The following is a 15,948-nucleotide window of genomic DNA, read 5'->3' as shown; positions in this document are numbered from 1 at the left end:
ATATATAATTTGGCCTTAAAACACAAATCCATGAGTTCCTGTTTGCTTTCGTAATGTTGGAAGGTGTCTGTCACCATGGTATCTGAGTGCTGCAGACAGGACAGAACCAGGCTCTCCTCCACACCAAAAAAAGCATTTTTTTTTTTCCTTGGAAATGATGTAACGCCCATCCTGAGCTGCGGGGAGAAGCTGAGGGGTGTGTATGGGATGGTGCTGCCGAGGGACACCCCAGATGGAGGCAGCTTGTGGGCTCTCCTCCCTCCTCCTCCCCACACAGTGTTGGAGCAGGGCCATGGCACGCTGGGGACAGCTGTGGTTGGGGACTGCTGTGGTTCCTGGGATTGGGAATATTTACCAGGGTGGATATTTTAAAGAGGCCTCAGAATTAAGGCGGTGACATGAATGAAGCCAGCGACCCTTCTGGCTCCTGCAGGCTTAGGAAGAAGAAACCACAGTTATTGCACTTGGCTTACGATTTATGCAAATGCTGGCAGATGCATTATTTGTAATGAAAGATTAGAATACCTCCACAGCGAGTTCAGCAAGGATGGACCCATGAAATGTGTGGCAGAAAACTTTTATAGAAGAAGAGGAATGGGTAAAAAAAAGCCTCTGAATAAAAATGGCCAGTTTAGGGGCCAGTGAATACATTGTCCATCCGATTTTTGGAGGCCCACGCTCACTTGTCTGCTGTGGGCCCACGCAGACTCCAGGCAAATGCTGGCAGCCTTTCTCCTGCCCATGGGACAACAAAAAACAGAAATACTTACAGAAGGCTTGTACCAGGAAAAGGAAATGTGCATTGATCTCATTGCAGTCCTTTTCCTTTTTAGGGGTGGTGGGAAGCATAAATTCTTTGTGTTTGGAGGAAACTGTGCATTCCTGTACTATCTCGGGGCAGGTAGGTCAGCATCATTTCCCTGGCAAGTCCCCACCTGCATAATAACAGTGGTCAACTCTGCGTGGAAGTCAATTAAAGAGTAATCCCCCCCAGAAACCCCAGCCAGAGTTTTAAGGTAAATGCACAGTTTGCTTGGACCAATTATGGGTCTAATCTGGAGTTCTCAGTGGGCCCCAGGTTGCCCAGGTAAGAGCAGCAAACCCATTTGCTATGAGGAACACAGTCCAGTTTCAACTGAAAGTACCCACAGGACGCAGTTTTGTCTTCTTCCTTACAACAGCCCAAACTGAACTAGCCCACCTGGAGATCCTCTGGTTGAGGCTCCTCTAGGAGAAAGCACTTTGGAGAGACTAAATCAACAAGCCTGGCGGGAAAGACAGACTTTCAAAGCTGGGAAAAACTCAAACTTTTTAGAAAGTCACAATCTAAAAGCATTTGGTTAAAAAATATCAGATCAAATGTCAGCGTTAGCTACTGACTGTGCTTAAAGCCATCACTAGCTGCTGCCTTGAGTAACTACCCGAGGACTGACTGATGCCAGGAACTCAACAGTGTTCTGGGGCAGACGGTCTACACGGTCTTCTACTCATATCTCAACACCTGCATCGCTCAGCATGTCCTGTGTGGGGCTGTCTTAGGTTTGGGAGCTCACGGTGGAGATGAGGGTGCTGAATGGTAGGTGAGATGAAGACCTAGCTGACGGAGATGTTCTTGTACTTATGTATTTGGACGATGTCTGTGAAGGCCAGGAGGAGGAGAAAGCTTAAGGGTGGTTGTGACTTCCCTGCCTCGCTGTCTTCCTCCTTCCCCAATCCAAAAGCTTTGGCAATTTCCCATGAGAGAGAGCAAGCATGTGAAACACATTTTAGAATGGGGCTAGAGTAGTACCAAATGGTAACATGAAATAAATTTAATAGCTTATGATAATAAGCAAACTGGCTTTTAAAATGGCCCTGCATTCATCCAATGAAAGTAGTACCATATCGTAAAAATGATATATTTCTGTTTCAGAATAAACTCAACATGCCTTGTTTGTATTAAAACCTCCTTTGCACTGAATAAAATAACTGTAAAGCAAGTTCTTTCATCTACAAGGGCTTGTGTTCACACTCTTCACCCTTTAAAATTCATATGAATTTCAAGTTTTTCATTGCGTTGGAGAAGCAACCTATTTGATGTAGGCTTGTAAAAGAGAGAAATTACATATGTGTTTTGAATAACAATATCTGGCTTCTTCTTGTGAAGGGTCAAGTGGAAATATACTCTCCATATGTAATTAGAAATGTAGAGGGCTTACTACAAGATTAAAAATGATTGCATCTGTGTGCAATGAAAAAAAGAGTACCAAAAAAAAAGAGAAACTTAGAAAACCATCAAACACAGGTATTCTTGCTAACCTCATGAGAGAACGCCAACGTTCTCTCAGGGTGGTAGGCAGGCATTTGCAAGGTCTGGCAGTATGGAAAAACACCGCTGGGGAGTCAACTGAGTCAACTGTGTTGGGTTGAATGATGGTCACAGTGGCTGAAACAGCTTTATTCCATCCAGAACAGGCAAATTTGCAATGGGAGATGGCTGCCACTCGCATCGTGCTCCTCTGGGCATCACGGACTGGCACTGCACTGAGAATTTCAATGTGCTACATGGGTGAGGAGCTCTCTCATCTTCCACAAGATGTTATCAATGCACTCATCGCATTGAAGAAAAGAAATCTCCCTAATCAATCAGGCACACCGTGAGATCCTATAAATAAAGCTTTCCGCAGCCTGCAACTGCCAGACTGGAACAAATCAGGCAGCTCCTCCGCTTTGCTCAGCAGATATTCATTTCTTAGGGTGGTGGCGATATTAAAATAGACTCAAATAAAGAATTACAACCTGCAAAGTATGTCAAATGCCATCCCGCTCCTAACCTTACAGGTGTGCAACTGGTAAAAACTTTTGCCAATATAATCCATTTCCAGGATCAAGGCTCAACTCTTGCTCCCTCCTGTCATTTGCTGGAATTATTTTTAAAACTGCATTTTGCACAGTTACTAATTTTATGAGTCCCAACCACAAGTGCCATCAACCCAGGAGGCAAGCAGGGACCGCGTGGGGAGGAGGGATGCAGCCTTGAACACGACTGCTCTTGGTTAACGTAAGAGTAACTTGGGTTAATCTGTGCTGGTAACCTGGAGAGCACCTGGTAGAGACACTTAATCAGGGAGGTTAATATCATCTTGGCCAAATAAGCCGTACTACTATTCGCCATGTATCATAGTCCCATTTTATCCCTCCCAAGCTATGGCTAGGAGCCAGGGTCTCCCACCCCACGGGGCACAGTTAGATGGGAGAAAAGCGGGTGTCTCCATGACACCTAAAACAATTCAGCCTGAGTCTGTGCCATGGCTCCCAACAGGTTACGCTGATCCCTTTTCTGTCTGCCTCACGGTGTTGGTTTTTCAGTACCGACATGAGTTCCTGGGACTGAAACCATGACCCTCCGTGGCACTCAGTCGCTGCTGCCAGAGAGATGAACGTTGAATAAGACTTGTAAGACAGCAGAGTAGGCACGTCCTCCCCCTGCTCCTCCAGTAATCAGTCTGTAATCTCCTCGGGATGAACAGCTGCATAGCAATGAGCTCAAAAGTCCCGGGAGTTAAATGGGAGCAGATGTTTCCCTCCTTCCCCTCTTCCCGTTACCCTGTTTGGAAGAACTGACAAACCCAGGCTGGACCGCCTGCGTGCAGGCAGGGCACCGGCAGCACTGGAGCAGAGAACCACGGAGGACAGGTCCCCCCGGCGCTGCCACACCAGACCTGTACACACTCACTGGGTGTCTTTGCCACGTATGCGCTCCGCGTGCATCGGTGCTTGGCATTACCCTCACCACCTTAAGCAACGGGACATTTTTAAACCCCATGCAACCTTAAGGATGTGTTTTTTACATGGTTTTCCCTACTTCTGCCAAAAAATAAACTCTTGATGCAATTAAATGTTTGAATTTAATTATAATTAAGACTAGTTGCTGGCTCTCCCTCCGCCAGACTCCAGGGCTGCAAGTTTACCATCCCCTATATTCTTCCCTGCGGTATCTGCTGGGCTGGGTCTGTAGGTATCTGCCACCCGAGACTCAGAGGCCAGCCGGGTGCTGCCATGTCTGCCAAATACTGCGCTGAAGGTGCTCTTCTGTGTGATTAATGCTCTCCGTTTCAGCCATGCAACGTTAAAAGGTCTTCTTTAAATGAGTTTGGGAATGGGAACATCTGCACGTTAAACTTGGCTTCAGTGACCCAGAATATTTAAACTGGATTAGTTTTTTTAGCAGAGTTATTTATAGGCTACTCTTAACTAGTTACTTTCAATTACTACAAAAAAAAGGAAAGAAATTGAGAGCGTGAGAAGCGGTAATTTGTAACGTGCGCCTGCGTACGTCCCTTGGGGTGCGTGGTGGAGGATGCTACTCGCGTTGTAATTAACAACTAAGCCTCCCCGCAAACCCGGGCATCCTAAGCCTGACGCAGAAGCGATGGTGAAAAGTGCCACACGCCACCCCCTTTCCAAAACGATTTTTTGCCCGTAAGAGCTGTACTTGTACGGCAAAACAGCGCTTCCCACAGCTCTTGAAAGGCGGAGGCCCGGCCCTGCCCGGGGGCAGGCGCTGCCCGCCCCGCAGCCAGCCCTGCCTGCAGACAGCGGGGCGGAGGGGCCGGGCGCCACCGCGGCGGCTCCCCCGCCCCGGCCCCGGCTCCCCCGCGCGGCGGCGGCGGCGGGGAGCGCCGCCCCCTCCCTCCTCCGCCCCCCTCCTCCTCCGCCCCCCTGCTCCTCCCCGCTCCCGCCCGCGGGGGGCGCTGCGAGCGCGGGGCCGCCGCCGCCTCCCGCTCGCCCGCCCGGGGCCGCCCCGCGGCGGCAGCGGCTCCGGTGCGCGGGGGCGGCCCCGGCGAGGCGGGCGGCCCGCCCCGGGCCGGCGGTTCCCGTGCCCGGCGGGCAGGGCCGGTCCCGGTTTCTCTGACGCGGCGCCTCTCGCTTCTCTCCGGCAGGATTCCCGGGAGGATGGGATGGATTTAGGGAGCGACGCCGGCAGCAGCCGCTCCAGCTCGGAGTCCAACTCCAGCAAAGCCACGCCGTGCTCGGAGGGCAAGTCCTCGCCGTCCCCCAGCAGCCTGGACCTGGCGGCGCTGGAGGACTCGGAGGAGGAGGAGGAGGACGGGGGCTACCTGCCCTCCCCGCCGGCGCGCCGGGAGCCGCCGCGCTGCCCCGCCGGCGATGCCCGCTGCCGCGCCGCGCCCGCCCGCCGGAGCGGCTCGCCCGCCGCCGCCGCGCCCCGCCGCCCCGCCGCCGCCCGCCCGCGGCCGCACCAGCGCCCGCCGCCGCTGCCCCCTCAGGAGCGGCGGCGCGGCGGGGCGGTGGGGCCGGGCGGGCGGCGGGCGCGGCGGAGCGGCGGAGCGCAGCCCCCGCGGGAACCGCAGCCGCCGGCTATGGACTGGGCGGCCCTGGAGAGGCACCTGGCGGGGCTGCAGTGCCGAGAGCAGGAGCGCGGCCAGCGGGCCAACCCCGCCTCGGTGAGTCGGGCCGGGAGGGCGGAGGAGCGGGCGGGCGGGCGGCGGGCGCGGCTCGCCCCGGGGCGGTGACTCGCTGCCCGGCCGCGGCCGTGGGGTCCTCCGCCGGGGGAGCAGGGCTTGGCGGGGAGCGGGGGGGACCGGGCTGGAGGATGTCCTGCCCCGGGACCGGCAGCCGGTGGCGCTGGGGCGGCGTGGGGTCGCGCTTCGGGGGTGTAAGTGCCCCCCACCCTGGGGCGGCGGTACCTCCCCGGGAGGCCGGAGGAAGTAACTTCCCCGGAGCATCTTCGGGCAGCGGCCCGAGGTGTGGGCAGCGGGGATGGGGCAGCGGCTGGTGTCGGTGCCTGAGGGGGAGCGAGGTGCCTCCGCCACCGCTGGGCCGTCTTCAGAGGTGGTTTTCGGCTGGAGAGGCTGAGGAATAGCAGCCTTTCTGCTGGCTGGGGGCAGTGGCAGACTAGTGTCTGTTCTCCTTGCATAAGGGATGATGAGAACCTGGTGTCAGCCAAGATGAAACCCCCAAACGTGTTTTTACAGAAAACCCTATAAATTGTTATGTGATCGTGTTATTTACAGAGTGTTTTAGAAATTGTATGTAACTTCTGAGATGCAAACCGCAGCGATGGTTAGCTGAACAAGCACTGCACACGCGCCTGTGACACCGCACCGGTTGAGACTCTTCCATAATGTATGAATTAAAAGGAGTCTACAAAATCTCCTGAAACCGCTGCAGGAGCCCTCGGATGTGATGACACATGTGATGAGAGATGTGTGCCTCACCACCCACGCCCTACAGCCTCGCTGCTGGCACACTTGATTTTTTTTTTTAATGATTTTTTTTTTTTTTTAAGGCATTCCATCCCCTTACTTCCTGTGAAGTCATCTGTCTCAGGGAGGTGGGGATTTCCCCCTAAATCCTTGAATTACAACTAATTGGTGAGAAATCTGGGTGGGTCCTGGATATGATAAATAAGCTGATAGAGGAGTGGGACAGCTGCCCACTGTGCAGGACACTTTTTCCAAAGCCTGAACATTGTAGCCTCAGTGCCCTGAGGAACTGACAGGTAACATCCTTAATTACAGTCATTTGTGCAGAAACTCAGCTTAAAAAAAAAAAAAAGCTCATTTTTGTAGTTTGGGAGCATATTTCTACAGTGTTATCTGATAAACTCCTGCTGCCTGAGCTGCTGGCAATATCGGCAGTGCTGGAAACTCTTTGCCTCCAGGTATGTGCTTAACCAGGTGAGGTGTCATCTAAGGAATTTTGTCTGTTCACCTCTGTAAGGATTTTCCTCCTCCATCCTTCCATTCCCTCCTGTGAGCACAAAGGCACTAGAAGGCCTTCATGACTGCCTGACACCTTGACTTGTTCTGCTGAGGTTTGCAGGTTTTGCTGTGCAGCCCAACCACCTGTGTGCTCCTCAGCAGTGCATGGAGTTGGTCTAAACCATGATGGGTGCCTGGCTTTGGGCATCGAGGAGCCCAGCGCCTTGAGAGTATCTCTCGTGAGTAGGGCTGAGCTGCCAGTCCTCTTACACTCACAAGCAACTGGAGTTTCCCGCTATGCAGACATGAGTTTTTCACTGTATGTGGCCCTGGAGAGATTCTTTCCTCAGCCCTCCGCCCAACCAGTGGTCCTGGAGGCACCTGAACAAGGCAGCTTTTGGTTTGCTTTCCCAGCCTTGTCTTCGCTCCTGTGATGACAGGATTCCCCTTCCCCTGGTGCACAGGGAGGAGGAGGAGGTATTCCATTTCCCACCTGGGGCGAAGGGAAGGAGCAGCAGCCCAGACCCTGCTAGGAAGAGGCATTTCACCTCCTGGCCAGCTCGAAGGAGGCATGTGGTGCTCCCCATGGTACCGCTGTCCTCTCCCGCACGGTTTGGGCTGTGTCTGTAGCACCCAGACCTATGCCTCACAAGCTGCAGGGACTCAGTACCTTCAAGGCTCACTAAAACCAGACTGAAGAGAAAAAAAGTATCTCTCTTTATTTTTTTCTCTTTTTTTTTCCTCCTGCCCCTGATGTTTTCCTGTGGTTCAGTATCTTGCTATTTATAACAAAACCTTGCCTTGCCCTGCTGGAAGCCTAAGTGTTTGTAAACACGAAAATCATGAAGTGAAACCAGCCAGGAAGCAACTACAGAGAAGATGGACCAGCTTGCTCCAACTGCTAGCAGAATATATTAGAAAAAGGGAAATTTCAGTATTATAGGCCTTGGCTAGTATGATCTAAAATGATCTTGTCACCAGGGATGTGGTGTGAAAGCAGCTGTTGCTTTGAGTGGAAGTGTTTCTTGGGCTGGTTTGTGTTATCAGAAATCCAGCATAGATGTTCTATTAAGAAAAATAAAATCCTGAGCAACTGCTATGGAATTAGAGGAATAGAGAGTTCTTTCTGCTGTCAGTACCTATATTTAGTTGCTTTTTATCGTGCTCCAAGAAGGCAGGCAGGGGCTAACACACTGTGATGGAGCCATCACGGCTCTCCGTCTGGCCTCAACTTTGCTACCCGGCTGGTGCTGTGCTCCTCACCATTGGGTCAGATGTGGTGCTGGGTGCTAGGAGAGGAACCCTGCCCGCTCCGTCCCTGCCTTCTGTCCCTGGCTGGCAGTGTCCAAAGCCAGTTTCAGGAGTTTCTGGTGATACACAAGCCTGCAGTGACTTGTGCTGAGTCCTTGAAAGCCTGCAGTTGCCTGTGCTGAATCCTTGCTGAGGGATGTTGGTCAGGCTGGAATCACAGGAGAAGGAAATTCAGAGTTCTAACAAAATGCTAACATTGTTTTAGGAGGTTTTCTAGGCAAGGAAGATCTGGGCTGAAACGCAAGGATGGGTCAGGAGGGCTGCAGCTGGACTAAATAAAACATTTAAGCTGAAGAGGGACTTTTGGTCACATCTGTACGTGCAGAGATCTGCCCCAAGTCACTGGGAAGGTCAGAGAAAGTGAATATTAATTACATGGGAATAGCTGTTATTTAGCTTCCAGATGCAGTTACACAACACAAATGAGATGTGAGGGCCAAGGCTGGTTCCTTGGGTTGCAGACAGGGTAATGGTGGCTGAGAAGCTCCTACCAGGAGCATTCGGGAAGAGGCTGGCAACTTCTGCTTGGCATCCGCAGCCCCATTAAATGGTGCTGGTGAGAGAACCACAGGAGCAGCCGGGTTGGATGGTGCTGGGCTGTGGGTCTGTCCATCCTGGCCATGCCATGTCCATGGGCAGGTTGTTCTCAAGATGTGGGCTTGCTGTAATGCCACCCAGGTCCTTAATGCCGCATCGGTCTGGTGGCACTGGGATGGTTCACATGGGTCAGGTACCTATGGGAAGATGATGTCTAGAAATGGAGGATGTTTCCTTCTTTCTCCCCAAGTGAGGGTCAAATGACTGTTTCTGGAGCTGCAGTTGGGCAGACAAGCTGTTTGCAAGCCCGCTCTGACATGCGCAAGCCCAAAGGGTTGCGTTAGATGGCCCTTGAGTCTGCTGGTCATCTACCAAAGAGAAGAAATGACATCTTTTCTGAAGGCAGTTGTTGCTTAGAAGGTTCGTCAAAAAGATGCTTGGACCAATCTCACCACCCAGCTGCGGGAAGCCTGCTGCCCCCATTTTTTTCCCTTTGCTCAACTCCTGGCTGTATCCAAAGTGGTAACAAATGTGCCATGAGATGATTTATAGTGCTTAGGAGCTGTCGAGGTGCTCGGGAAGCAACGGCGCTCTGCTTGCCATTTCACTAATGGCTCTAATAAAATCCAAATCAGCGTTAATGGTTTTAATATTCTTTCCATTGCATCTCTGAGGATGGTAATTACAATCAATAGGATGTATTTGCTGAAAATAATATCTGCAAATTCCATAGTCAATTAAAAAAAACACTTGCAGGAGAGGAAATGGCTCAGCCAGCTGACTTACCCCCATAAAGAGACTTGGATGCTTGTAGCAGTCTGTAGATGGATGGCACTACTGAATGAATTTTGCTGTCCAGAAAGTAGGCTTATTGCAGGCAGTGGCGATAAAAGCTCATCCCTGCAGCCTCCAGGACTTCTGCAGAAGCCTCCTGTACGGGTAAGAGTGTGCTGGAGTCTGTATTTTTGCTTTTCATCACTAAAATATTCCTACATACACTGTCAAGATAGATAGATGCCCGTTATCTGGTACCTTTGGCAGCTCATATAACAGATTGCACAGCAGCACCGTCTGCCCAGACATATAAATTACCCTCAGGCATGTGGGCTCGTGCATTTACAGTGTGTTAGGAAGTTAAATTTGTTTCCTTCTGACTCGTTTGGTCCTCGAGGCTGTCCTGGGTTAGCAGAGGTGGGCACAGTGTTCCTGCTTCGCTCAGAGCTGTGTTTGATCAGTGGCCGGCTGCCCACGGAGGTCTGCAGACCACTTTGGGGGGGACCCTGAAAGGCAGTAAAGAACAGCCAGAGCCGTTGGTGGCAGTCTTAAATTCACTGTCCATAGGTTGGAAAAGTTTTAGGTCTGCATTTAGAAACAGATGGAAACCTCTGCAAAAGGCTTTAAAGGCTAACACAGGAGATGCCAAAAGCTAGTAGGATGGAAGTTATCATGGACCGTGTACATACCTGGTTCTTCTGCCTGTGGCTTTATTGGTGTCTCCTCTCATGGCTGCTGAAAATTTGAGATGAATTAAAAGTGTGTATATTACAGTGTGGGATTAAATCTTTAAATAATTTAATAATTGGCCATGGGCAGGAGTCTGTTTTTGATGGAGCGGTAGGGCAGCTCTGAAAAGAGAGCTGGTTCAGAGCAGCCATCGTGGAAGGAGAAATGCACAGACCACATAGGTGAGAGGGAGCAGGGCAGTAGAGCGAGCAGCAATGCTTCTGTGCCCAACAGGCGCTTGTTAAAACACTATGAGAGTATTGGTGTAGCAGAGCTGTCGGGAACACAGGCCGGGATCAAGCACAGAGCCTTGGTGTTGCATGTTGCAAAGCTTTGGTCTACCTCGGTGTGTTGTCCCTAGCATTTAGGGAGCAAATATTTGCTTGAAGATTGGCAGTGAGTTTGTTCTCACTTAACATAAGTCATAATTGCTTGATTGAGCTTGCTTAAAGTGTTAGGTTCTTCATCCCTAGATGATGTTTCATGTTACCTTGGCTGCGAGTGTTGGGAGCGGGGAGTAACAGCCAGGGGTTTAATGCCTGAAAGCAATTTTCCTTAGACAAGAACTGTCGGTGCATTAACTTCTGACACAATGATTTTCAAAATCAAACTTCCAGCTTGCAGGAAAATGCATTTCTGTCATTCCTACAGCATAGAGGCCCAGCAAGACCTTCTCTCTCCACCGGACGGCTCTTTTACCTATTTGATTTGAGCATTTAACTCTATTGGGCAACTGAAGAAAGTCAAAGTTGTGATGAGAGAGGTTCTTCAGGGCCGTTCATTTGTTTTAAGGCTTAGCTGACATGAAAAACAAACCTTTTAGCTGTGGAAAATACTGTAATTTCAGTCAAACCAGGGGTTTGTGTTTGCTTTGTGCCAGTGTCCCTGGATGTGTGGGACCTGAAGGGATGTATTGCAGTGGGCGGTGTCTCACTGCAGTATTCTGCTGTGGATGATTCAAAGCAGCACTGTACTTTGGCCACTTTCCACCCAGCTCAAAGGTTAGATGAGGCTGGCGAGATATTAATGATTCTGCCAAAGTGTGCAATGTCATTAAGCTAAGAAAACATCTATAGGTACTCTAAAGTGCTTGTTGCTTGAAGAGCATTGGTAATTACATAGATTGGAAAGATGTATGTTTGCTGCTTCTGAAACTGGGCCAGGCAAAATGCGCACGATTAATAATCTTGAGCAAAAACTTTATCTCCATTGCTGCTGCAGAGCTTTTCATTAAAGAAAGTGCTAAATACATGGGGTGACAGCATACGGATTCTTTTTTGATGAACGATTCCCCTTTATTCGAGTATTACTATCATGTGAATTCCTCTGTGTGATGGACCCCAGCGAGCTGGCAGTGCTTCCCAGTCGATTGGTAAGCGAACGATTCATATGGGATGTGGAAATAGCCGAAAAAAGCTGAGAAAGTTGGATTGTTCTAATGCTAATTGCGTTGCAGGCAACAGTAAATCTCCCTTCAATGTACTTGTATGCAATACTGAAGAGTGCTATTCGTGATGCTGGCTATATAAGGCCAATAAGTATATTTTAAAAGAGTATTTTTGGTATTGGGTATCATAAGTAGCAAATGCTAAGGATTTCCCAAGAGAGAAGTGAGCCTTTATGCAAGTCAAAATGTCGTTCTGAGACGATAAAAATTTTGTTGGTGTAGTCTTGAAATCACGGGTTTCTGCAGTCTGGAGCCCTGTGCCCCTCCCCTGCTGCACCTTCACTAATACTTTCAAATTTCCACTTAAACCTAAGTGAGTATCTCGGGTTGAAATCGCAGCGGGCAGCAGGAACACTTATTTGACAGGGTAATAATTATGTACTTATGCATCTGTTTCTTGCATATTGGGTGTGATAAATGCAAGGGTAGTGGTTTTTAATTCTCAGAATCGACCTGTGCTGTGTAAGACCTGTTATTTTTACTACTGAAAGACAGCAGTTACTGCGGTTGCACTCTGCCTGGCAGTGGAGTAGGACGGGGTGTCTGTAACATCTGGCGCTATGGAAAATAATGGTATGTGTGGAGAGAGAAATTATAGGCAGAGGGTGTTTAAAAACCATATGAAGAGAAACTGTGACTCAAGCCCAATTGCAGATCTACCGAGGAGCACTCAAAAGCCAGGCTAGCTCCATCCCAGCAGTGATTGCCAGAGCTGCTGCTGACAAAGCTTTTCAGGAACAAGTATTAAACTCACCAGGCCCTCAGACTCTCACGGGCACATAGAAAAGGTAATAAAATAAATGTAGCAAGCAGAAAGCGATAGGGTTGAAGTCTAACCAGGCAGAGATTGCTGGAGGACCTGGAATGGCAAGCGGTGATTTGCTAAGCACGGAACAGCCCCTCCTGCCCCGCCGGCATCGGCCCCCACGTGGCAGGCGGGCAGGCAAGTGGTCCCGAGTCTGTCAAGGAGAAGTCTCTGCCCTTTTTGTGATCCTGCATCTGTAGGGCAGGACCATTCTCGACTCCAAAGCTAATGGTCACGGTTGTTGCACAGGGACCTCAGGCACGTCTGCTGAAACTCCCTATTTAATTATTTTAAATAATACTTCAAATACCCCCAAACCCTTACCAAGTGTGTTTATATTAACAGCAGAATTGGCTTAGCAGTGATATGGACAGCAAGGATTGTTGTGATTTATATCCTTATATCTCTCTGCCTGGATTTAAGGCAGTTTTGCATTAACTGGCTGCTGGTTGGAAAACCAAGTGCGATACTTGGTTATTTTTTAAAGTTTGTGTAGAAACTGGAAAGAAAGCACTGGGTTCTGGCTGCATTCAGGGCACCATTTCTCCTACTTCTAACAACAAAAAAATCAGTAAAGTTAATGTCAGTGGCGTAAAGCCAGGTCTGCATCTTCTGCAGAGACAGGTGGGCTTGGAGCGCCTGAGCCAAGCAATCCTCCTGCGATAACCTGGTATTGTAAACAGCATCTAGACAGAGATTTTCCAGGCAAAACCAATGCATACTGCTTCATGGTGTGCTTTAAATAACTCCTCGGTATTGTTCATGTAACATTGTTATGAGTTGCCTCAGAGCAGAGATGCTGCCTGAAGCTTGTCTGCTTGCTGTCTGCACCAGAGCCCAGTCCTCTGCTCCTTGTGCATTTCTGACACTGCTGCATCTCCTCCCGTAGTGAAAACAGGCGTCCTGTTCTCCAGCATAACTTTCGTGATCGGGGGAAGGACCACCTTGACTTTCTGTGCCTGTAGGACAGGGAGCAATAGGAGTGACTGTGCACTGCCCGTGTGCAGGCAGGGCTGGAAGGGCAGCGCGATGCATCACTGTGATGGGCAGGCAGCGCCATGGCACACTCTCATGCTATTTATTCACTGTGCCAGTGCATGGGTGGGCAGCTCGGTATTTATCTCTGCATAAACATGCAAAACCCAAGGTGGGTTTGCAAGGCATACTTGAGATTTACTCTCTCGTCTTAAGAAAGCAAAGGATAAATAGAAAGCCAAAGTGAGCTTCCCTGCACTGTGTGATCTAGTTTGTAAATGCTTATATGTGAAATAAACCATTTACCAATATTTTGGCTAAGCTGCCTTTAAGAAGGTAAAATAAGTTTTCTGAACTCCAAACCAGTTTGTGTTTGGACATGGTACAGCTTCCCCTAGTGAAAAAAAAACTTACGTTCTTATGACAGGAGACTTCAGTTTGGTAACTATTTTAACAAATAAGCTTATACACTTAGCTGTGCAAATTACTGTACTTACAGCATGGCCAGGATGTGGCGGTGCAACCCAAAGGAGGTTTACAGGGAGCACCATTTCATATTTGGTGGGAAAAATGGACTTTTATGATACTTTTTGAGGGGAAAGCCTGATGTGAGGGTGTATAAAATTCCCGAGTTAAGTTAACAAAAGTTAGGTATAATCACCACTGGAAGGAAGTCTGATTGCCCAGTTTTTCCCAATGTCTCAGTATAGGTATTTATTTTCTAAAACACATAACTGTTTAAAATAATCACATCATCTGATCGGTTCAGTATTTTCCAAGGCTGGCCACCTTGGACCGTGAGTTGCTGTGGCGATGGGCTGCTCCCCCCGAAAGGCATCCCCCAGCCGAGCATCGCAGGTGCAGGGCAGAATAACACTGCTGAGGAGCGGCTGCGACTTCTCCAGCAGCGGGGTTTGGTCTATTTTGGCTGTTAAATCTGCAAATAAGTCTGCTTTTGCGTGAGAAGTTTCCTTAGCTATAACTAAAAAGATTGGAAAATATTTCTTCCAGCTCGTGCGCTAACCTAGATCTGAAATCAATCCTGCTTCTGTAAGCAAAGCACTTATGGCTTCAGTGGAAAATGAGTTTCCCTCTTGCAATTATCTGCAGTTGTTGCCTTAGACGTGAGGTGCTACATAATCGCTCTTCTCCTCAAGGGTTTCCAGCTTTTTCAAGTACTTGTATCATTTTGGGGCACTTTGTCTTTCCCTGTCATGCCTATGGAGTCATTTGCGTCACAGAAGTGGTAGATCTTATTTATATCACCAATCTGGGTTTCCTGCTCAGTGATCTATAGATCTCCTTTAAATGAGAAAATCGCGCTAAGGCCATTTATTTCAGCTCATCCGTGCTTTGTTAAAATGAAATCCGAGCATTCAGCTGGGCTGGAGGAAATAGCTGCAATTCAGAGGGGTTGGGGAGGAAAGGGAAGTGCCGGGCTGAGATTTAATCCTCTCTCAGATGGTAGATGGCAATGCTAAAAACAGAGAACTATATTAAAGTGCTTAATTCTTTATGCATACAAAAGCTGCTAGTATGTACGGTCCGTAGGGAATTGAAATGCTTTTAGTGAGTTATTAAAAATTTAGTCTAAACTTTTTATTTAATGTAATTCCTATATTGAATTTATTAAAGAGGGACTTGGGGAAATATCAGAATTCTGTACCTGAGTCATGTGTGGCCACCCCTCTTCTCTGTCTCCTTTGCCTGATAGGAGGTTGATGATGAACTGCTCTTAGTAGTTAAAAAAAAAAAAAAAAATTAATCTGTGAATCATTTTTCCTTACTGAATTCTCTGTGCTGCACATTTGCATTAATGCATAATATCCAATAGCTTAGCATATATCCTGGCACAATCTAGCTGGCCTTTTCTTTCTTCTGCTTTCTCATTTATCATTTCTCAGGTTGAAAATCGTAAAGCCAGCTTCTAGCTGTGCCTTGCAAAGATGAAAGAGGCCTTTTCTTAGGAGGAAGACTCCCAGCTTGTTACATCTGTAGGCTGACCTGGGAGCTGTTGGGAGCAGCAGGGAAACATCCTGTAGCCTTAAAAAAACATCTCCGGGACCTTTTCCAGTTGTCTGATTCTGGGACGGGCAAAGTACGTGAAAATCAGGGCATGCGCCTGCAAATGAGACCTCTGTACAGCCTTGTCCCCCTCTTCTCGTGGAAGTCTTTCAAAATACATCCTGAAATGACCAAAATGGCTAATATTTCCATACCTTAATAATATTTATTTGCACATGAAAGTTGCTCAGGGGCTTATCCAGTCCTCCCCCCTGCACAAAGGCTGGATGAACTATACCTGTTTCCCAAGAAATATCAGTCCAGGCTGTCCTTAAGACTTGTGGATGAGGGTTTCCCACGTTTTACAGATAGTACCGTCTGTCCGTATAGACCATATAAATATATCTATTTTGCTTGATGTAAACATGCAAGATGAATTTTTGTGGTGCTGGTCCTGGGCCGTTCCCCATCCCAGCCCTCTGCATGGCTCAGTCCGACACGAAGTTGAAAGCTGTGTTATCCCTAGGGAGCTGCGCTGCTGTTTCAGGATGGCTCTGAACTCCCATCCGCTCCGGCACTTTGTTTGCAGTCCCTCCTACCTTGTTATCTGCACACTTTCATACTAATGAAATTATTTGGACGTAGCACTAGCTGAAGGTTAA

General features: G+C 48.8%; 1 protein-coding gene across 1 annotated transcript in view; it reads left to right on the top strand.

Moving 5' to 3' along the window:
* SCHIP1 (schwannomin interacting protein 1) overlaps window positions 1–15,948 on the top strand; it is a 194,944-nt gene that overhangs the window by 146,549 nt on the left and 32,447 nt on the right. The window contains exon 5 of the mRNA XM_076341450.1: window positions 4,923–5,444. Coding sequence (XP_076197565.1) covers window positions 4,923–5,444 — 522 coding nt within the window. The remainder of the gene's footprint in view (window positions 1–4,922; window positions 5,445–15,948) is intronic.

The sequence above is a fragment of the Aptenodytes patagonicus genome, chromosome 6 (assembly GCF_965638725.1).
Source record: "Aptenodytes patagonicus chromosome 6, bAptPat1.pri.cur, whole genome shotgun sequence".
Classification (NCBI taxonomy): domain Eukaryota; kingdom Metazoa; phylum Chordata; class Aves; order Sphenisciformes; family Spheniscidae; genus Aptenodytes; species Aptenodytes patagonicus.
The sequence above is the reverse complement of the archived record's forward strand: the minus strand, read 5'-3'. Positions and strand labels throughout refer to the sequence as shown.